Source organism: Microcebus murinus, chromosome 14 (genome assembly GCF_040939455.1).
Source record: "Microcebus murinus isolate Inina chromosome 14, M.murinus_Inina_mat1.0, whole genome shotgun sequence".
NCBI lineage: Eukaryota > Metazoa > Chordata > Mammalia > Primates > Cheirogaleidae > Microcebus > Microcebus murinus.
The window spans coordinates 50,142,865-50,165,838 of NC_134117.1; the positions used below are offsets into that span (position 1 = coordinate 50,142,865).

Genomic DNA, 22,974 nt, shown 5'->3' on the forward strand with positions numbered 1-22,974 from the left:
GCTATCCCACAGAAGAGACACTTGAATGACTTCTAGACAACTAATTAGAAAATAAGAAATACATATGCATGTATGTATATATACACATATATTTGCACAAATATGTATAGATTTTTTTATGCAATGATTATGTTTAAAATGATTATTTTTACTTAATCACAAATTAGAAACTTTATAAAGCTATTCTTACCCTATATAATCACAAGCTCAAATATTATATGTGAATAGCGAAAAGATCATTAGTAATTAGTTAATTTTATTCATCTAAACTTATACTTTTTTATGTGAAAGGTAAATATCATTAATGTTGAGATAGACACCAGAAAAAATTACTGCTGAGGCAAATATCATTGATGTCAAGACAGCACTAGTTTAGCAGAATCGAAATTTTCCCTAAGGGGAATTTTCTAAATAATGGGTCAGCTATTCCTCTCATCATTAGAAGAACATATAATAATTTCTTAGCTCAGACTCTACATGATAATGCTTTCTGGAGAGTAGGTTTTCATAACCCTGAATCTCTACAATTTGCACCTTAAGAATAATTACCTTACCTGGAAAAAACTAATTTAAAAGATTAAAGGAAACCATAAGTAATTATAAACAGGAGTTTTTTAGGTTAAAGTACACTGAAAGAAACTTATCTTTCAGAAAGATATGATAGGAAGACTCTACAGACACTATAGAGCCTTCTAACAAAAGGTCTGGGGAAGCAGATGCCTTATTAGATTTAAATCTACTATTCTTCCTGGAACAATCCCAACTAGCTACTCAGGCACCTAGGGTCACTGTTTATCTTCTTTTTATGAAATAACATATTTAGGTAATTTTCAGGTAGAATAGCTAAGTGATTTATTGTCCAAAATGGGACAATAGCCATAAACTAGGACTGTACTGTTGAACACCCTAACCACAGGGGAGAGCATGTTCACAGAAATCAGGTAAAAATGGAGACAGGAAAGAGAAAGAGAATATGAATGAATACAAATTAGTCTGGAAAGAGAAAAGGAAAAGGACATATAGTCACGTGATGGTTATGTGAAAAAGGAGAAGAGGAGGCTACATTTACTGTGGCCTGGTGATAGGAAGGGATTTACATAGATTATATCTGAGCCTCACAATGTGTGATGCCAACTGATAGCTTCTGCATTACTACTCAGCCACCAGTCACTTTTTGGTGCCAAGGACATACTCTTCCAACAAAACTGAACTCCCAAAAACGATTGCTGGATTTACAGTAGTTGTCCAAACCTTTGATCAAGTGTTTTCCCTGATGTGGAAAATACCATATGCAGATTTTAATTTTCTAATATTTTAGATAATTTATCTGAAACATGAATAGGTTTCCTCCTATTCATACTCCTTTTTCAAATTATTCCACTATCATGAATTGTCACTTGTCAGGTTCCCAAATGACTGGCTATAATTTGAAAGGAACAGATAATATCTCTTTCTTGTAAAAACTAAAATATACCTCTTAAGGTACTATTATGATGTTGGACAGCAAGTGGTGTATTATTATTTGAGGAGTAAATATGTTACTTAATATATGACTTCCTACTTGAAATAACTTATGTAAGAATCCAGTACCCCACAATGAGGAAGTGCTCAGTACATATGTTGATATGGAAAAGGAAAGCTATTACAAAAAATATATAAAATATCTTTCATGAAGAAAAATTGTTTTAACAAAAAAAGTAATTTTCTCATTGTAAATAATTAGAAGCAAAAAATACCTCCCATACAAATTTAGATAACAAATATTATATTTGTATTTGTATTATAAATATACTTTATTATATGAAGGATTCATTATATTTTATATAACCAATGTCATGAAAACAAAATTCAGTGCTTAAAATTTACATTTCTGTACTACATGTATATTCCATTGTAATAAGTATTTACTAAGAGTATAGTCTTTCAGCATTATCTTCTCAACAGAGTGAACTAAATCTTTTAAATTTAAACAAAATTTATTTTATACTACATATTTTAAAATATATTATAGCAATCATATTTAAAGGAAATATTTAGTGAATTGTTACCTATAGTAATTTACAGAAAAAATATATGTTTAAAAGGAAAATTACTGACCATATTTTATACCTAAATCACTTAGCACATCCACTAATATTTACGTTCCACATATTGTCAAGCACAGTGCCTCATATATCATAAAGCTTCAATAATTTTTATCCATCTGATTAGCCACTAAAGAATAAACATGACTTTCAAGACATCTGTATAAAATACTTAGAAATAAAAAATTGGGAAGGAAATTACTTAAATTTAACAAAATATATAAAAAAGAAATTATCTCACTTGCCATTCCAACAAAATTGCCAGTGCAAATATTTATAATTCAGCAAAAATTTGCCAGAACTCAACTTGAAAAATGTATGAGTAAATGTACACACATGTACATACATATATCATATTATAGATACATCTGTAGGTATTGATATAATATTTACATACCTATCTTATATAGATAATGTAAGTATGTAATAGTGGTCCAAAAACAATGTATCCCCAAAATATGTATTTTCTATACCTGATTTAAATGATTTTGAAATCATAATTGATTGGCTATAAGATTAGACATATATGTGTATATATGGGGTATCTGTACATACATATGCTGACATATGTGTGTACTCCTAAATATATACATGTGTATATAAACAAGGCTAACTTTCTTAGATTTTCAAAATCATTTAATCAACCTGGGAAAAATTTACTCTGATATTGTTTTCAAAAATGGTTAGCTGTTAAATTCTAGTTACTGATACATCTTACTATGTTACTCTTTTGATAGATATCATCAATTTTAAGATTCACTTTTAATTGCAGGGAAAAAAATACATGTTAAGTATCCACATGGTTTATAAGTGGGTGCTCGTTACCATTCAAATTTCAGAAATATTTACATGTACAAAAATGTGCCTTTACATTGAAAGAGTATAATCATGGGATGAGCTATTTCAAAATAAGACATCCAGCAATAAAAAAACTCTAAAGAAAATAGGTGGAATTTTTAAATAGATAATCAGAGATAACTATTTAATTGATATGTTTCAAATTAGGACTTGCATTCTGCTACCAGCAGCTTCTAGGTATTAAATCAAACTAGGAAATTGTATGTGCACATACAAACACACATTGTATAAATGTATCATGTCTTATTATTTTTCATAAATCATGACCACAGAAATTACAAATTACTCACAGTAGAGTTAATTCCAAGTAAGTGAGAAATGATTCAGCATATATGAGGTGTAAGTTTCCATGACAAATAAGAACAAGTATATAAAATTCTACAAATATATGACCCATAACACATTACAGAGCATTGATTTCCCAGAGGTTAATGTAAAACTCATGTGCCCAGGAGTTTGTTTTCTCCTATAATTCAATTCTATTCATGCTGCATCATTACTTTTACATAATAATATATTTTAGTTATTTGGGCTATTTCATCTGTAACAACAGGAATTCTTATTTATTTTAAATGGCAATATCTTATTTTATTGTTAAACATTTTCTTCATGATCTTTCAATCACTTTGATCATTTTTTAGTGTATGATATTTTGTATTCACATATCAGATAACTCCATGTTTCAAATTTTATTTTATTTTATTTTGTGGCTTCCCAAATGCCTATTGTAGAAGCAATCAAAATTTTAAAAACCACATAAATAGAAAGGGCTACTCAAGTATTTCATTTGATCAACTGGAGTATATTTCTGCCTTTGAGGACTAAGTCCTACACATTTGGCACATGAAAACAATCATATAATAAATAATCTCAAAAGAAATGAACACTTTAATTGAAAAGAAAACAAGGAAATATTTTCTCAACCAATTTTCACTGAAGGAGAGATAAATGTAAGTAGAAGGTAAGGATGGAAAGAGAAGAGGCAAAAACCATTCTAATGCATGGAGAGGAGGAGAAAGAAAGTAAAGATGCAGTAATAAAAGAATTAAACCTAGATATTCTATTTGTCTTAGCTTTGGGCTCTTATCTTAACCAAGAAGAGAAGGAAATTTAGTCTGATGTGCTAAAACAGAAAAATATTTTATCTATTTGCCAAACAAGAATGGAAGAAGCTTTTATCCAAGGGAATTCAGCAACATGAATTAGTAATTAGGATATTTAACTGAGATTAGGGCTGAAGGTTCCTGAATTCCACCTACTTTTTAGGACAAGTTTTTATCATATTGAAAAAATAATAGGAATGATCTCTAGACTTTGATATCTGATTATATTTCAGACTACCCTTTCTCTGGAACATGTATGTTTCCCTTCTGCTCATAATGGTCATGTTTGCTTTTTTCCTCACATGTTTGGAACTTGCTTTCTTTCATTAGCAATGGAGTCCCTTTCTCACTGATATCACTGATTTCTTCAAACTAAAATCATCCTTGGATGGTTTTTAGACCTTCACAGGAACCAAAGATTTTTTTCTGGGAGTTCTCTAAACTCTAAGTTTTAGATATATGGACCAAACTACAGACATTAATATTTCAAGGAATCTTCGTGGTGAAATAAATATTAAGAAGTTATGGGTAAGAAAATAACCAGAATTACTTGACTAGACAATTCTCTTCTGTAATGGTTCTCAAAGTGTGGTGTGTAGGATAACAGCACCAGCATCATGTGGGAACTTGTAAATTCCAGGTCCTACCTCTGACCTATTGAATGAGAAACATTGGGGGCAAGGGAATGGAAACTTAAAGAAGGGGAAGGTGATTTTTATGCATGTCAAAGTTTGAGAATCATTGTTCTTTTGTATCCTAACCAAATATAAAAAATAATTTTCTTAGTTCTAAAAACACAGTAAGGGAAAGCAATTTTCTGACTATGCCAATAAAGATTTTATTATTTTCAAAACTACTTAAGCTACTATTTATCTGAAAATTCTAGTTAATACTTAAGCAGCTTCACTCCAAACTTTAAAACTGTTGCACTGAGCTTACTACATGAGAATAAAGGACATTAGCAGAATAGCATGGGGACACCTGAACCACAGATGCAACCCTAGAGGTAGTCAGGTCAGCATTTCACAGTCTCCAAATCTTGCCCCGAAAGTTGTCTGTCTTTTTATAACTGACTTTTCTCATATCATTTTTTTCCCCAGATACCTTTATCAATGAATGTGTCAACCTTTCTGGCATACGACCAGCCCACAATAAGTTACTGTGGGATGCATCATGAACTTCTCTCTCATAAGCCCTTTGAAACGAATGCACAGGAAGATACGCTGGAAACACACCTAGAGACTGAGCTGGACCTGAGCACAATCACAACAGCTGGCCAAATCAGTGACCATAAACAGCCGCTAGCTTAACTGAGCTAATTGGTAGCCAAGGGTTGCTACCAAACTTTGTAACCTCAAGGACAAAATGAGGAAGATTCATTCATTGTGGACTCTAAAAAATAAAACAAAACAAATCCCCTGTTCAAATAAACAAAAATCCAAGATTAAGTCATGAAATAAAGAAGACATGAATTGTTTTAAGTCTACACTTTGTAATTAGCTAAGTTGTGCAGTATTTTTTTGACTTTAAACAGAGTATGACCCTGAAAAAAAAGAATCGTTTTTTTCAAAACTCATCCTACCTACCTGTAAAAACTGTACAGAGCTAATGTATTTTTCATATTGTAAATTTTCAATTATAGAAACAACTGGTATATACAGTACCATAATTTAATTACATTTTACTTTACAAACTTTACATATTTCAGTTTCTAAAATTTTAAATTAACAAAAATTATTTCTTGTGTTATCAGAGTTACTCAGTTTTGTAGGGACTGTTTTGTTACTGCTTTTGTGCCCAGAAACCTTGACTCTAAAATTCTGTGCTGTATGAAACATGCACGATTTTTACGATGCTTACTGCGTAGAATTTTATCTACTTGTTCCAGAAATAATACATTAACCAAAAAGGATTTAATTGTTCAGACTTGTAAGAGATTCTTCAACTACATAGACAGGTTTTTCTTATAAATGGAAAAAAATCAAAGATTTTTTTTAACAGTTCTCAGATTTAACTGTTGCCTTGAATTACAGCCTAGTTTCTAAGCAGTGAAATGTAATGATAAAGAGGGATATTTTAACAAATATTTCCGAATGAATGACTCATTATTTTATTCTTTTGAATAACCATTGTTAAGGGTGTGGGGGGGAAGCATGGACAAAACATCACTGGAAACAAAGGCCGTAACCACAGCAACAGACTTTGATACACTTAAAAGGTGCAGCTGCCAGTGACAAAGAAAAACTTTTGTTACATCTCATTATTTTCAGGCCAAGGTGGGAGGACAGAGCATAATAATTTGTACAGTAGCAATTTTTCTCCTAATTAACTCAAAGTGGTTTACCTAAAAATAACCATCAGTCAATGCAAAATGTGCCTGGTTCTTAAGACAACTTTTCATTTAGAACTGTGAGATTATATTTGGGGAACATTTCAAAGGAAATATATGAATTTTTTGTATTGTGTGCTACATCAATTCTTTCCTGAAGGAGAACTTCAAATATCTACAGCTCATTCAAAATAAATATGAGCATGGTGGAGAACTTTCACTCAAGTAGACTATAAACATCCTTAATATATTCCAAATTATTTATCTTGCTGTCCATAATGGAATCCACCTCCAAATTATCTGAGAAATAACTCAGAGTATTTTGACACCACCCCAGATCATATTTGATTATACAATTATATTATAAAGCTAATTCAAATGAAATTAAGAAAACCTGACTTTTCAAAGGCTGAAATAATCAAATTGTTTCTGTTGTTTGATTGACACAGGTTGTTGTTTGAAAATATTGTTACTTTATCTGTGTTAACCACACATTCTTCTTGATCTTTTTTTTTAAATATAAACTGCAAGTTTCAATTACTGTTGCACTAGGAGAAACACTTTTTATATTGTCATTTGATATTCATTACATCAAAAATAGATCAAGAATATATCAATCTACTGGGTCAAACACAATCGAAAAGAATGAGGAAAAAATTAGTGAAAAGTAATGTCAAACTTTTAATGTTTTATCTCTCTCAAAGAAATCGTACCTACAAAAGTCTAATTTTATGCAGGTTCATCACAGCAATTTTAAAATCAGCTTCAAGAAGAATGAACCTAAAAATTGTAGATCAAATTTTTGTTGAAAATATACAAAGTCAGAAAGAAAAAAGATGTAAATGTTGGAAGAAGCAAACTATATTACTAATTTAAATTAAACTAAATGTCAAACACACTACTTGTATCAACTATTTAGTATCCCAGATTTTGTAACATATTTTGCATAAATTATTTGCTATTCAAAATTTTTGTCATTTTAAGTCTAATTTTACTCTTTTTTTTCCAATTTCTAATTTATTTGCATTGTGTTATTCTACAAGTATTCTTAATCCTCTACACTGAGATTTTACTTCTCACAGCACATTTATAGAAGCCTATAAATCTATTATCTGTGAGTCTAAAATCAAGTGCAAAATTTTATTCATTATGTAAACCAAAATGTCATTTGCAATTTTTCTCATTAGAAGTTGTCCTTACAAATATATGCCCTTGATTTCCTGAAGCAAACCACTTTCTTTTTAAAATGTTTTACGGTCATCTAAAGTAAACAACTATAAATAGAAGCAATTACCTTGGAACCATGGCTCTGTGCATCCAAGGCCCTGAGCTACTGTAAAAGCCAAATGACCTAAGAATTTTGAAATTTCTCATATTTGAAATAAAGACCAAAAGGGTCTTTAACAAGAAAAAAAAAAGATTCTGGGTTATTTGTTTGCTTAATTTTTATTCTGCCATGTCCAGACTCCGGGTAGAATCTTTATAACATGTTTGTAATTTATATCAGTTTGTTTCTAAAACTTTTGTTTCTAACCTATCTTTTCCAGCATTCAATAATCTCCCACTTCCTTCCTCTAATCACTCACTCCATATATCCCTTCCTGTGTATTGATCACCTATTTAAGCAACTAAAATGTTTAGTTGTGTTTGGAGTTGAAAAATGGAGACTTGGACCCAGCGTGGTTGCAGTAATAGCAGCAGCTAAGCAAACAATAAAGTTATGCAGTGTTTTGAGGTTTATAAACCACATTTTAAATAAATTATGTCATTTTGTCTTCTTTACAACCCTATGAAGACACATTAATCTCAAAGAAGTTGAGCCCTCACCCAAGAACACAATTGGTATAATTGAACCATTCTCAAAACTTAGAGGTTATTAGTCTTTCCACTATACTAAAAGCTTTCTCTCTCTGATCAATGCCAGAGAACTTCCAGAGAGAGCGAGGATTTGATTGAAAAAAAAAAAGTTTGAAATGTTGTTTAGTAAATGCTAATTTAATTCACTTCCACTATCTGTATAATATGTGGACTATATGAACTCTCTGTGTGCTACTCTGGACTCCCAGTTAAAACTCTATTCAGAAAGTATAGCAAATCACATATTTCTTCACATACAAGATCATTTGCTACTGTGTAGAACAGTTGCTCCCAAGATGTGGATGCATGTAGGCCCCAAGATGCAGACACAAAATCAAGAAGCACAAGGAGAGAAACCAAAGACTTTCTAAATTTCTAAATAATTATAAGAGATCCCATAGTGCAAGGTTGAACACATGTGCAACACATGCTCAATTCAGAGCTGATTGGGAACACTTGTATAAAATTCTTTTTTTTTTTCCTTTTTTTGTTTTGGCAAGATTTATTGAACCATGAATTTTATTTACCCATCAGAAAACAATCTTCTCAATTTTCTCTAAAAATAAAATATAATATATTCAAACTGATTACTATAGATGCTAAAACATATGCTAACATGCAAATAATATATTTTACTAATGAACTCATTTTTGTCAAGTCTCTATCCCTAGTCCCTCCTGAATGTTCTAGAAAACCATAAAACTGTACATATTTTTAGTATAAATTATATTTTTAGAAGGACAGAAAACTTGCCCAAATTTAACATTCAAGACTAATGACATAATCCTATTTTGAACCCAGATCTGTCTGATTCCATAAACTGCTTAAGAATAGCAGAATCTTTTTGCAAAAGTGTTTTCTAACGTCTAACCATTGAAATAAATACATTTGTTTTTGACTGTTCCTTACTGGAAAACAGATATCATCTCTCAAACTAAATGTTCAAAATAAGTAAAGAAACTGAAAGCATGGAAACAGATGTCTGATGTGAAATGTTAGTAAGCTGTAAGAAAGAATATCGGATGTTTTAGGTAAATGGAAGCATCTGAAAATAGAGGTAATGGGACTGACAGATTTTTGGCCTGAGGAGAGAAGGTAGGAAATCTCCAGAGTAGATATAATAACATCTTATATTGAAATACCTCTTAACAGTTCATCATGCTGGGTAATAGTATAACAATCTCATAACAAATAAAATGTCTCAAGGTCCAGATGAATTGCTCTTACAGTAAGAACTTCCAACTACACTCATTACCTTCTCAATTCTCCACAGCTATCCCTAAATAAGAGTGGCACCAAGGGCAAAGGAACCAACATCAATGCTTTCACAGTTCTAATACACCCACAAAGGTAGAGTGGATGGACAGTCAACAGTTGTGCTTCATTTTACCATTAGCTATAATGGAGAAGAAACATTTGAAAATTAAAAAAAAAAAATACTGGAATGGTGATGGGTTATTTTTAAAGGTCTCCTATGACTTGCATATGATTTTATTGTGAGATAGGAGGCAGCTTATATTTAAATTTTTTAAATTTAGGATAAAATTTATGTTTAAAAAAGTCTAGAGTTGATTATTTACCTTCTGTTAAGGACAGTGATCTTAAAGCAGCAGAGTGCCTCAGCCATCTAGGACTTAGGAAACTCTGGAGTTTCTTCCTCCTCTCTCTTATGTATAGATTTTGTTTTATATGATATTCATCTTCCTGAAAAGCTGAGTGAAAGTTTGTTTTGTATAAATCAAATACTATCTCAAATGCATCAAGAGACTTTGTGATAAAGGATCCTTGAAATTCTTTTTGTTTTCTAATCTGAAACATTACTTGCTAATTTATCTTCTGTAAATTAACTTCCATATACCTTGTGTTGTATAATGTAGCACACTTGTATCGTGTGACCTTGAAGGTTCTATGAGGCAGTGTCTGTCTCAGACTATATAAAATGAAGGGCTGACTCCAGGTTTTGAGTTGGTCTAAATGAGTAATCAATTTCAGTCTTTTCTACTTACTGAATTTATGTGGATTAATGTGAAAAAGAGTAGTAAGACAACATGGATGGATAACATTGACAGTTAATTTTTTCTGTTTATTTGTTTAAACTTTTACCACCTATCATGTCCTCAAAGTTACTATTAAGAGGTCGAGATGACTCCAAATCTCTTGGGGCAATTCTAGGTTTACTGAATCAGAATATCTGGGATGGATCCCAAAATATGCATTGCTAACACATTACTCAGGTGATACTAATGCATGCTACGTTTTGAAAAATATTGCTCAAATGAATTTACTTTTACCAGGTCATTGAATTGCTTTTTACTCTAACCTAAAATCATTAATTCTTGTGTTTTCCTATACCAATGCGAATCTACTTTTCTAAGCCTGACAGAACGTTTTTACTTGACTACAGAAATACAAAACAAAGGACAACTATATAAAAAATGCTCAGATTGCTTTCTGACAGACTGTGTTGTTTATAGAATTTGCTTCCCATTAAGTCTTTCAACAGGCATATGTGAACACAGTCTTAAAGCAGCTAGGTTAGTTACTTAACTTGTTAGTTGTTCCAGTGGATAATAATACAACAACTGAAAAGCTAGAGGTGGGGAGAGAAACAGGAATTAATTTATGATGTATCAGGTATTGTGCTCTCCTGATCTCATTCTTAAACCATCTAGGAAAGAGAAAATTTTAAAGAAGAGGAAAATAAAGATCATGATAGTTAACTTGCCAAGACTCATACAGTAGAGAATTCAAATCCAGATTTGTAAGACTCTAAGAAAATGCTCCTACCACACTCCATAGCACATTTTCAAAAATGAGAAATCAATATAATTAGGCTCATATATTTTAATGAGAGGGCAGTAGAGACAGTAGGAAAAGAATATGCCTTTCTATTTTGAAATAGAAAAATTCTAAAAATCATTTCACACCACAGAGATTTCCTTCAAAATCCCAAATCAGCAAATTAATGGAAAGAAATATCCATTACTTTCTTGAAGTTTTATACATGGTTTCCTAAATAGAGTGGACATTTGAAAGAAAATCCTTCAAAAGATAAATATTCCCAAATATTCAAATTGTATTTTCATTTCCAATCATCTTAGCTCTTATTAAATTGAACCAAAATATGATAAATATTCAAAATATAACCTTCAACTGGCTAAAAAGGGAAGGGGGATTGCCAATTAAAGCAAAAACTATATGGGTGAACAGTCAATAAAGTCACCAAGTGCAAACAATGAAGTTGAGAAAATACCAATAATCAATCATCACAAAATGTCAACTGGCAATGGCATAGCTGGGGTTGCAGAAGATTTCCTGTGAATGATTTTATATGACAATATTCTTTATGGGAGTATTATGACTTACACAAATGGTATGGGATCTAGAAGCATATTACATTAAGAAGGCAGGAAGATAACCTTTATAACAATGCAGATTCCACTTGTCCTGGTCAGAATATAATATATAATTTAAAAGTAAATATAATTTCCTTGTTAGGTCAATGCAACTGTTTTTATCATTATGTGGAGATGGACAAATAAAATCATTTTTAAAAACTTCTTTTGCAGCTCACATCTTCAAATAAGTCTTCCTCGGGATCAGCTATTCACAAATGATTCTTAAATAGTCTCTTGATTCCATTAGTGTCTCCATTATTAAATCACTGGGTTGTCTCTTCTATTTCTCCCAGAACTCCACATGCCCAAGTTATTGGGAAATTACATTCGTATTTTACTCTGTCACACTATCTGAACATGTAGCATCCATGTAAAACATACTTTTCTTTTATAATATAATGCATGCATTCAAGAGCCAGTTAAAAACTCTGTAAATCACACCTTCTACTAAAAATGTCCACTACTGCAACTGTGATAAAAACTAGGCTATACATTTAAATAATTAATAAATCCAGCAAAGAAATAAATTCTAGTATCCTGAATCTAATATGATTACATCTTCTCATTCTGACACTACTACCACCATATAGAAATTTTATCTGAAATATCTGGAACAATTCTGATTGTGGCCAACAAAGATGTTCTTGGTATCTGGGTTGAAGATGTTGTGAAAGACAATGAAGGAAACAAAAAAATTACATATACCCAGAGGTAAGTCAAAGAAATGTACTTATTATTAGATAATCTGCAAAATAATTTTTAAAACTAAGACTCATAATTATAATTTATAATAATATTTATGCCATAAAGTATCATCATAAAAGCCAGAGTGGACATTAGGGATACAAGAACAGACAGATATTTGTGATAGCAATATATATTAGATAGATAGATAGAAAGGTAGACAGATAGGATGAATTAATTTAACCAAAGGAAAGATATTAAGAATAAAAATTAATTCAAGAGCTATCACTATCATTTCTACAGAGGGAAATTGAAAAGTAAGAGAAAAAAGATTCAAATTAAATGCCAAATGATCTTTTTGAGGCCAAATTTAACATAAATCCAAAACTATAAACCCTGAATTGCTGCTTCAATCATTTGAGTAATTACATTAATTCACATATACCTAGTCAAAATCTGATTTTAAAAAATGAATTGTAATTTTAAATATACTTCATCTGTTCATGCTGTTTTAAATCAATGCTATATTTGTTTTCAATTACAGATCCATAAATATAATGTCCTAAACAGTCTCTTGAAAATGTAGTAAAAGATTGGTCACCCCTGTTGTTCTGCTCTGCCATAAGGCAATTGTCAGAGTGGAATGTTCACCACACTGGGAAGATGGAAATACAGTGAAGTTCTCTCTAGTAGGTTGACTTAGGCACTTCTAACACTCATTATCTCTGGGTTTTGTTTTATATTCATTTATAAAATAAAGAAATTAGTGCCTAGTCTGACTATACTTATACCAAAGAGATTTAGGGAAAGACCCTGAACATCTCTGAATTTACATGGTATCTCGAGAAAAACCTGAGATCCTTGTGATGTCAACATTTTTTCACCTTTGGATTTGATGGAAATTTAAGTTCAGTGTATTGGAAATACTTCAAAATTCCTTGCAAAATTCCAGTTTTTCTTAACAGACATCAAACTTCAGTCTCCTGAGCCAACATTGGCTTTTACACATGGCTATTTAACAATGAACCATTGCTATATTTCATCATGTTGTGAAAGAATAACATGAGGCTGGGGTTGTAGCCTTCATTGACTTTTCCTTGCCTTTGATTCCAGTTACAGGTTAAAATGTGTGAGCTTGACGCAGCACCTCGGTACTACCATAAAGGGGTTGGAAAAACAGTCTTCTGACACATAAACACTTTAGTAATAAAAAACAGAAATGTAGTTTGGGGCCACTTCTTTTTAACTTAATAATCTGATAAAGGTTTCAGATAAGTTAAGTACCTGGCTTCCTGCTACTGAGAATATAAATGTAACTGTCTACAATGAAAACATGGTTTTGTTGTCATATACTTTCAGTTTCTGAAGGCAGACCTAAGACAACTGATTGTGTTCTATAATTGCCACCAGAAGGAATGTCTGTTTAATTATTTCCAGAAAGAATGACTTAATACCAAGCACTTTAAGACAAAATAACAAGTAACACTTATTGAATGTTTACTTTTCTAAGCATTTTACATGTATTAATTCATTTAGTCCTCATTTATATGGTTAATAGGACTAACAATAACCCTATAAGTATTATTATTTTCCCCTTAATAAGATAGCAAAAATGATGCACAAAGCAATTATATTAATATAATTATATATAATTAATATAACATACAGCTAGTAAATTGTGGAGCAAGGCTTCAAATCCAAGTGATAGTTATACTGACAAATTGACTGCTACTAACTGCTTATTTAAAGTCCACTTTACAGATCCCATTCTTAGATTTAAAAGTCTACTCACTTAAGGTTATAACTGAAGACATTTTACCAGTACAATGGGTATATTTATTACATACCTAATATATGCCTGGTGGAAGATAAGAATATCTGAGAGATATCTAAGAGCATCTGATATAGTCTCTGTCCCCAAGGGGCTTGCAGTCCTAGCAAATAGGAAAGGCATCCATATTTAATAGAAATAAATTCCAAGAGCTAAATTTAATGCCTGTAAGTGCAAACATCAATTAGGAGAAGATGAAATCAAAGTTAGTAGAGTTGTTGGGGATATCTCAAGGCAAAAGTGAGAATTAAAACTAGTGGTATTCGGCCGGGTGCGGTAGCTCACGCCTGTAATCCTAGCTCTTGGGAGGCCGAGGCGGGCGGATTGCTCAAGGTCAGGAGTTCAAAACCAGCCTGAGCAAGAACGAGACCCCGTCTCTACTATAAATAGAAAGAAATTAATTGGCCAACTGATATATATATAAAAAATTAGCCGGGCATGGTGGCTCATGCCTGTAGTCCCAGCTACTCGGGAGGCTGAGGCAGAAGGATCGCTCGAGCCTAGGAGTTTGAGGTTGCTGTGAGCTAGGCTGACGCCACGGCACTCACTCTAGCCTGGACAAAAAAGTGAGACTCTGTCTCAAAAAAAAACAAAAAACAAACAAACAAAAAAAAAACTAGTGGTATTCAGGTGGGAAAGATGAAGATGAGAGGACAATGAAGAAGAAAGAATATTATATTTAATGTTTGGACATCTATTATTCTAATAGTATTTGTTAGATTCATTTTTCTCTGGAAAAGAAATAATAGGATCAATTTTTGTCCTGATTGCCTAGAAGTTCAGAGCCAAATTTTACTCTGGCTACAGCAAATCTTTTGGCTTTCCTAGATGGACATAAATATTTCCTACATTTTCCTCAACTCTATTTCTCTTTACATTTCTATTTTATCTGTTGTGTTTTATCTTTCTTTCTGGGGAAGGGGATCATATTAATCCTTTGTAGAAAATGTTAAACAAGTTTCAATAAAATGTTCATAAAACATTTTGAAGACTGATCCATGTGACCCCATTAATTTAAAATAATGATATGAATTAAATTAACTTCTTAGAAACTAATTTAATTATAACATCCTCAAACTACAGTTTGGCTTCAGGTGAAAACATGGCCTATAAATTGATTGGCTTCTTCTTTTTCCACACTGTTCAGTCTTTATGTTGGTATTGGTGAATACTAACCAGAATTCTTATTTCAAACCAAAATCATTTTTGATTGCTATATATTTTACAAATAAACTAAAGTAGAATATGATAAAAGACCATTATCAAAACGATTTAGGTAATAGAAAACAGACCAGTGCTAGAACTCACATTAACTTACAAATAGTTTTCACTAGAGTAATATATTTTTATGAACACACCAACATTTAACAATATGTAGTTATTTCTGCCTTAAAAGTACAAAAAAGTGCAATTACCAATAAAGTTACTATTTAATAAGTACAGCCAAACAGATATATTTCTAATCTAAAAATTGATGCATAAGAAGGTACTTTAGTTCTTTTTGAATTTTTTAAAAGTTGAGACATGTTCTCTTTTCATCAAATTTTGCTCATTCTTTGGACTATTAGCTTGCAGTTATCTTTGTTTATTTGATAGTCACAAATTTTCATTCGCAGTTATATTCAGTGTGTCTTTTCTTTTATATGGTGATTATCTTTTATATTATATCACAGTATTTTGGTATTTTTAATTCTATTCAATCAAATAAGCACTTATTAATTTATTCAGTTTTACTATAATATGCCAAGGATTGTGATAGGAGACAGTAATCAAGTGCTTAAAGTGAATAAATAAGTGTGATTCAATGTGATATTTCTAAAAATGAAGTCTGTACATGTTGCTGTAGGATTAAAGGGGAGAGAATAATCAGTTTCATTGGAAATCAGAAAAAGTTCACGGAGTAAATGCTATCTGAGATTCTAGATTCTAATATTTGTCAATCACAAAGCTCAGCCGCAGGTTCCACCCCCAACTCCTAATTAGAATTTATAGGTAACTTAGATGTCTGTGGGTATTAGCTTCTGACAACCTAAGACTCTAATAGTTTCTGAGTCTGATATTTTTGCCATATAGCTACTCAGTTTTCTCTAGTGTGTGTATATATATATATATATATGTTAAAAAATATTTTTTTAAAAAAATTATCCCTTCCCAGAATCTTCTAAATTTAATCCTCAAATAAAAAGCATCAATTCAACCATTCCATGATAAATACAGGAAATGTGCAATTTTATTAAATAAATAAATGCTAATAAAAATTTAATGGACTATCAGAAATTTTTGCTTTGTTTTGTTTGTAAAATGCCCCATGAAAATCCTATCTTTGTGTTTCAAAAAGCTTAAATGGGTGCAGTGGCTAATCCCTATAATCCCAGCACTTTGTCACTTTGTAGGGCCGAGGCAAGAAGATCACTTGAGGCCAAGAGTTTGAGACCAGCCTGGGTAATATAGTGAGACCCTGTCTCTAAAAAAAAAAAAAAAAAAAAGTAGAAAGCCTATATTGCAGTTCTAACCCCAGGAATATGTGAAAAATATGTGGCAAGGGTATATGGGACCATAGAATCTAATTTTCACCACCTACTGGTTATAGAATAAGACTGATATTAAAATGATTAAGAATTAGGTTATAGGTACAATCTTTTGTATTTTATTCCATTTTTATCAAATGATTCATTTAAAAAGTAGAAAACAATTACTTAGGTGGTGAATTAACCTGATAACAGGAATAAGCACAGTTTTTTTTTTCAGAAACTGCTCAGTATCATCAACTCTTCATTTCTCTAAATAAGTGGGTTTTTTTTCTTTAACAACCATCTATTTTTATAAGAATACGATTTCTCTCAAAAGATCCCATTGTTTATTTGGTGTGAATTTTGTTAAATCTTCAAGAATGTACCTCATATTAATATGAGCCAAAATAGTATTAGTGAATTTAGTAACTAGTTTAAGGCAGTTTCTGATCATCCTACTTCGGAAAATGAACATATTTTAATTTTAGAATTTCATAACATATCAATATTAACATGAAGAGAGCTCATCATGAATAATGCTATTTTTATACATGCCAAGGGAATTGTGCCTAATGTTCTAAAATACTCTTAGGATTATGAAAAGTGTGCAGTATGGCAAAAGCAGCCATGAGAATCCCCAATTATGGAAAAGATATGGTATTCTAACAATTATTTTTCAAAGATAAATTACATATAAATTTTTACTCTACATAGTTATCGTCAGTGTGTTCATTGCTATGTGGTAGTAAATAAGCCTGTAAAACTGAATTCATTAGACTTCAACTAATTCTACTAAATATCTAAAACATCCTTAATTGGAGTACTTTAATGTCATCTTGAAATGCTACCTATATAGCGTCTATAATTTGCTAGTGACTATAAATTAAATTATAACAACTTTTAGTTTTTTTAAGTTTCATACTTCTTAATTTCAATTGAGACAACAAAACCTAGTCTGGGAAACTCCAATTGATTTACAAAGAAAATTAATGTGCTTTTTATTTCATGAGGCTCTGGAACTGTTAAGATTAGTGTGAAATACTGATATTCACATCCTGAGTGGAATAGAAGGGGAGCAGGATGGAATGGTGATGGCAAATAATTGGACAATGGGACAGTCTACAGAAAGGCTTTGAAAAATACCATTAGATCTCCAGATCTGTGAGCTGGGACTTCCAGGTTCACAGGGTATAATGTTAGCTAAAATCTAAGCCTTGGATGATCTCCAAACCTGCTTTTCAGGTTTTTACCACACCTATTTCACAAGGATTTAGGGTAATTTTTGAATTAAAACATCTACATAATTAACATTTTAACCTAGTGATCACAAGGAGACTGGCTATATTTTATTATAGCTGTTGAATTGCCCATTGTATATTAAATTTTCTATAAATTCATTACCCCAAAAAAATCTTATCTTGAAAACATTTCTTATAACAAGAAGGACAAGAAAATAAGAAAAAAGGGCAAAGATAGGCTAAAAAGCAAACTTGAGTCTAATTTATACTTATAATGAGGTAGTTCTAAGGAGGAAAGTCTTGACCTAAATAATTTATCATTCCTTTGGATCATGTGGAATAAATGTATCTTAAATTTCTCCATTCCATTTAGACAGATCACAGGTGACCTAAGTGAGAGTAATCAAGGAACAGTTTCAAGGCCCTGAATAAGCCACAGAAAATATATTATTCAGCTTATTTTATTATTTTTCTCCGTGTTTATGTTGCCTTTTTTCTTTCTTCTTCTGCTTGAGTTTTATACTACATATTATATACACATATGTGCTGACACAATGATAATGAAAAACTGGGAAAGGAAAAGATTACATTAATTTATCTTGCAATATGAGCTGTCCAACTATACAATATTACAAGGTTATATTAGCTCACCAAAGGGTATAAATAAGGTTATAATTAACTCAGTACCATACCTTGCAACCAAACCTAGGTTCCAAAGTAACTCTTGTTTTTTTTTTTTCAATAAATTGATTGTCCTAGAGTTAAGAGCATTCAGATAAGGCTAAAAACTTAATATCTTTGACACTTTTCATAAAAGCAGTTTTTGCCTGTGGCTTGCTTTTAGGACTTCCACAAATCCCTTTTTTTAAAAAAATTTCAGCATAATATGGGGGTACAAATGTTAGTTAAGGTTATGTACATTGCTCTTGCCTTCCCTCCCCTGTTGAGTCAGAGCTTTCAAGAACTTAGTTTTACATGACTATACATACGTGTGGTATTCTATTAACTATCCAGAAGCTTGTTATTGAGAATTGCCAAAAAAGCAAAATTAAAATATCTCAAGATTACTTTTGTCAAACCAATATGTGATATAAAGTTATCTATTGAAGTATATTTACATGTAGTCACAGTAATGGACTGTAGAAATATAAGAAATCCACTATAGGACATTCCTCCTCTCTCCAGAGTCATAGTATACCAGAAATTCCAATCTCCTTACGCTACCAATATAATTTAATACATGAAAAGTATTCATGCTATTTACCTGTTACTGATTAGGAAATTCCCAAATAGTAAGTTTCTCACCAAAGCAAACGCTGAAGCACTAACATTTAAGCTATTGCATTATGGGGGGAGGGGTAATCATCATTTAGAAATAAGAGTACCAGCTAGTAATAAATTATGTACAAGTCACTCCAGCAGTGTATTTCAATCACTTCAGTATTTTTAGCCTCCCAAAAAAAAATGTCAGAAATGAGGCATGAAAAGCTATTAACTGAATCATTCACACATTGAATAGTTGTTGTTGTCAGTTTGTTCTTTCAATGGAAATAATGAACTGACTTATTTATAACTGGTAATTATGATAATACACCTTCATTTTCCACACTTTACAGTATATTATAGATATGTTACAATTGTCTTATTTCATGCCTGATCTAAAAGTATATGCTTCCATAAAAATTTCTTCTTTCCAAGGCTTTTCCTTAACTTTAACATTCCTTTGGCTTTGAATATAATTAAAATGTTTTTCCTGACTTAGTTCCCTTGTCTCGTTTCCCCTTTCAATTTTCTGTCTTTTCCTCTGGTAGAATTTATCCATATTTTAATGTATTAATAGGTAACTGGAGGCTGAAATATGGATTGTAAGTGGGCGCAAAATACATTTACATAATCACTATAAAGTGAATCTTGTCAGCACTTATTTAGTCAAATTTACTTTGTTTTCTTTCTGAAATAGAGGTAAAAGGTAAACAGAACAGGTAAAGAAATATAGAGGCTGATTTATACTTTAGAGAGAAGGAATTCTGGGTCTTAAGAATCAAGATAAGAAGATCATTCATTTTTCAATTTTTTTATTAATAAATTTTAGAACCAAGAAGAACATTTCACTTGAACTTTTGAATTTTAACTTTGTAACCAATTTTGTCTTTTCTAGACAGTCAACAATTTTTATATTTTGCTGCAGAACACTCTATATATACACGGTATTCTGCCCTCAATTTGCACTATAAGTCTATAAAAGAAAAAGCCTTTGAGGATTTGCTTCTACATTCAATCAAAACTATTGTTGAGAAATATATCCATCACATTGAGTAATGTATTTCAGAACAAGGTCCAGGAAAAAATCTCCTTGGAAAATGGTTATGCTTTATCTCCAATGAATACTAGAGCCCTCTCATACATCCTATCTTCTTTATACCTTTGCTCAGGAATCCAGAACTGGTTACACTCAATAACACCGTAACCACGGTAACTTTCCTGTTGAGTGTCCTGGTTTTCTCCTTTTTTATATTTTTTATTTCCTCTTTCTAATCCTATTTTCTAAATCTTATTTCATATGTCTTTAATAATAAGCAGTCTGAAATTATTTGAGAAGAAAAAATATAAATAAGGAAATAAACTAGAGATACCATTTTTAAAAAGCATTTTTGATTCTTACTGCAATGGTGGCATTATCTGAACTTTGGGATGCTAATTTTTCTCTTTCTAGCATCATGCCCCATTCTGATTATCCTATCACTGATTCATCTTTAAATTTTTAATTCCTTAATTTTCAATTTATAGGCTTAAGGGGAAAAAAACCACAGATATACCCAGACAACATACTATTATTCTAGTATTCTGTTCTTCAGATATAAAGATCACTAAGTAAAGCAGGACATACATTTCAAGATGTTTTGCCACTAGTGGAAACAAATTCTCAGGAGCTGGATTACAGTTCCACAAAGTTTGTTTTCAAACAAACTTTGTTTTGTTTCAAAACAAACATTTTTAGCTAGACTTAAAAATGAAATTCTCGCCGGACGCGGTGGCTCACGCCTGTAATCCTAGCTCTCTGGGAGGCCGAGGCGGGCGGATTGCTCAAGGTCAGGAGTTCGAAACCAGCAAGAGCGAGACCCCGTCTCTACTATAAATATAAAGAAATTAATTGGCCAACTAATATATATATACAAAAAATTAGCCGGGCATGGTGGCGAATGCCTGTAGTCCCAGCTACTTGGGAGGCTGAGGCAGGAGGATTGCTTGAGCCAGGAGTTTGAGGTTGCTGTGAGCTAGATTGATGCCACGGCACTCACTCTAGCCTGGGCAATAAAGTGAGACTCTGTCTCAAAAAAAAAAAAAAAAAAAAAAATGAAATTCTCAAAAAAATTTTTTAAATTACTTTATTTATGCAAGCTAAAAGTCTATAGGTTATCATTAAGTAGCTCATTTTTTTCCTAATCTTAAAATTTACCTTGTTTTATTAACAGAGTTAGCCAAATTCTACCTGTGAACAATAAGCCAGGATAACTATGTCTAAACAATCATTCCTCCACCTTTCTTAGTAGCCTAAACCCCTCTTTCTGAGCTGCCCATCCACCTCCAATCCCATCCCAAGCTAAAATACACAATATTTTTTCAAGTACATCCAAGTTTATCCATATAAAAATATCCTTAACATGATTTCATGATACTATTTAAAGTATTTCCTTCTACTTATATTCATAAAATTGGGATTAATAAGTGAGTTGAATTCTGCAACTTAAAATGTAGGTTTTATGGGCTGCATTAAATAACTATGAAATAAATATAAACAAAATCCCCCAAATTGAGATTTAAAATGAATGTACTTTTCACGTTTTATCCAGAATTTTATCATGAGTAACTTCAGTTGTAGTCTATAAAAAATCCATGTAAAAGAAAAATATAATATCTCATTCATAACAACATATGAACTCATTCACATGTAGCATTTTGGTGTATTCCTATGATTAGACTTCAATCCAACTGCCAAATGTTTGAAGCATGCAATAAAGAAAAATTTAAAATATAACAGTTTTCATTTGCCATTCAAATGCAACCATTAGTTGAACATCCTACTATTCCATCACTCCTTAAAATCAGATAGGCAAGAAAAGGAAAATTTTAAAAATGTATATCAAATATTGAATTCTGTTTCCAATTATTATATAATTCCTATTTCATAAACACTTTTTGAAAATTAAAGAATGAATTAGTATCAATGTACTATATATATATATATATAATCAATATATTTCACAAGTTGAAATTGAGGACTATAACACCTCTACATTTATTTTTTTAATTCTACTTAGACAAGGTTCTAAATTATATTTCAATTCTGTTCAAAGAATATTACCTTTGTAAAAACAGAGATGTCACTTTTAATAGAGTAAAATTGATATACAAACCTTGGCAATATAAAAATACAAGTAAAAATCTAATTTAAGTGAATTATTAGAACTAGTTCATACAAAATATATCTATTCTGGAGTCTCTGTGGATTTTTTTCTTGTTTTTCCTGATGCCATTAACTTTTGTTATACTATAAATATGTATGCAACTATGCCTACATAACTACTAGCATGTACATAATTTTGAGTAAGAAATTTTAATCAATGGTTCTTAATTTTTTCTAATACTAAATTCATAAAGGTATAACATAGTCTATCAGCAAATCATCCCGGTGACAGTTTTCAAAGGTCTGTGAGTGCATAAGTGTGTATGGGAATATGTACGGGAGAGTGTCATGGAGAGGATACCACCTTCTGTGCTTTTTCTCTTCTAAGAATCAGCCCTAAAGAGTGTAATTCAATTACCTCTCTTTAAAAAAGTTTCAGATCTTGGTTTGGGTCTGAAGCATTAGTCATGTGGAGTCTAGTGCAGCTTTGGGTCAAACCTGATCAAGGAGACCTCAGGGAGAGATCTGAGTGTGGGAAATTTTAAATTTGGATATCTCAAGAATGGAATTATATATCTAAGAACCCTATATTAGCCTGTCTTGGAGTATCCTCCTTGAGTCAGTTCAGAACCTCCACAGTTCTTTTACAAGCCCAGGTAATATCCTTTTAGCCACTT

The 22,974-nt window shown here is 31.4% G+C and overlaps 2 protein-coding genes across 3 annotated transcripts in view; one reads left to right on the forward strand and one right to left on the reverse strand.

The window, feature by feature from the left end:
* Positions 1-22,000, forward strand: part of LRRTM3 (leucine rich repeat transmembrane neuronal 3) — a 178,865-nt gene extending 156,865 nt beyond the window's left edge. The window contains exon 3 of the mRNA XM_012762723.3: positions 5,146-22,000. Within this exon, the coding sequence (XP_012618177.1) occupies positions 5,146-5,355 (210 nt within the window). The 3' untranslated portion in view covers positions 5,356-22,000. The remainder of the gene's footprint in view (positions 1-5,145) is intronic.
* CTNNA3 (catenin alpha 3) overlaps positions 1-22,974 on the reverse strand; it is a 1,492,617-nt gene that overhangs the window by 1,029,029 nt on the left and 440,614 nt on the right. The gene's annotated exons all lie outside the window — the stretch shown is intronic.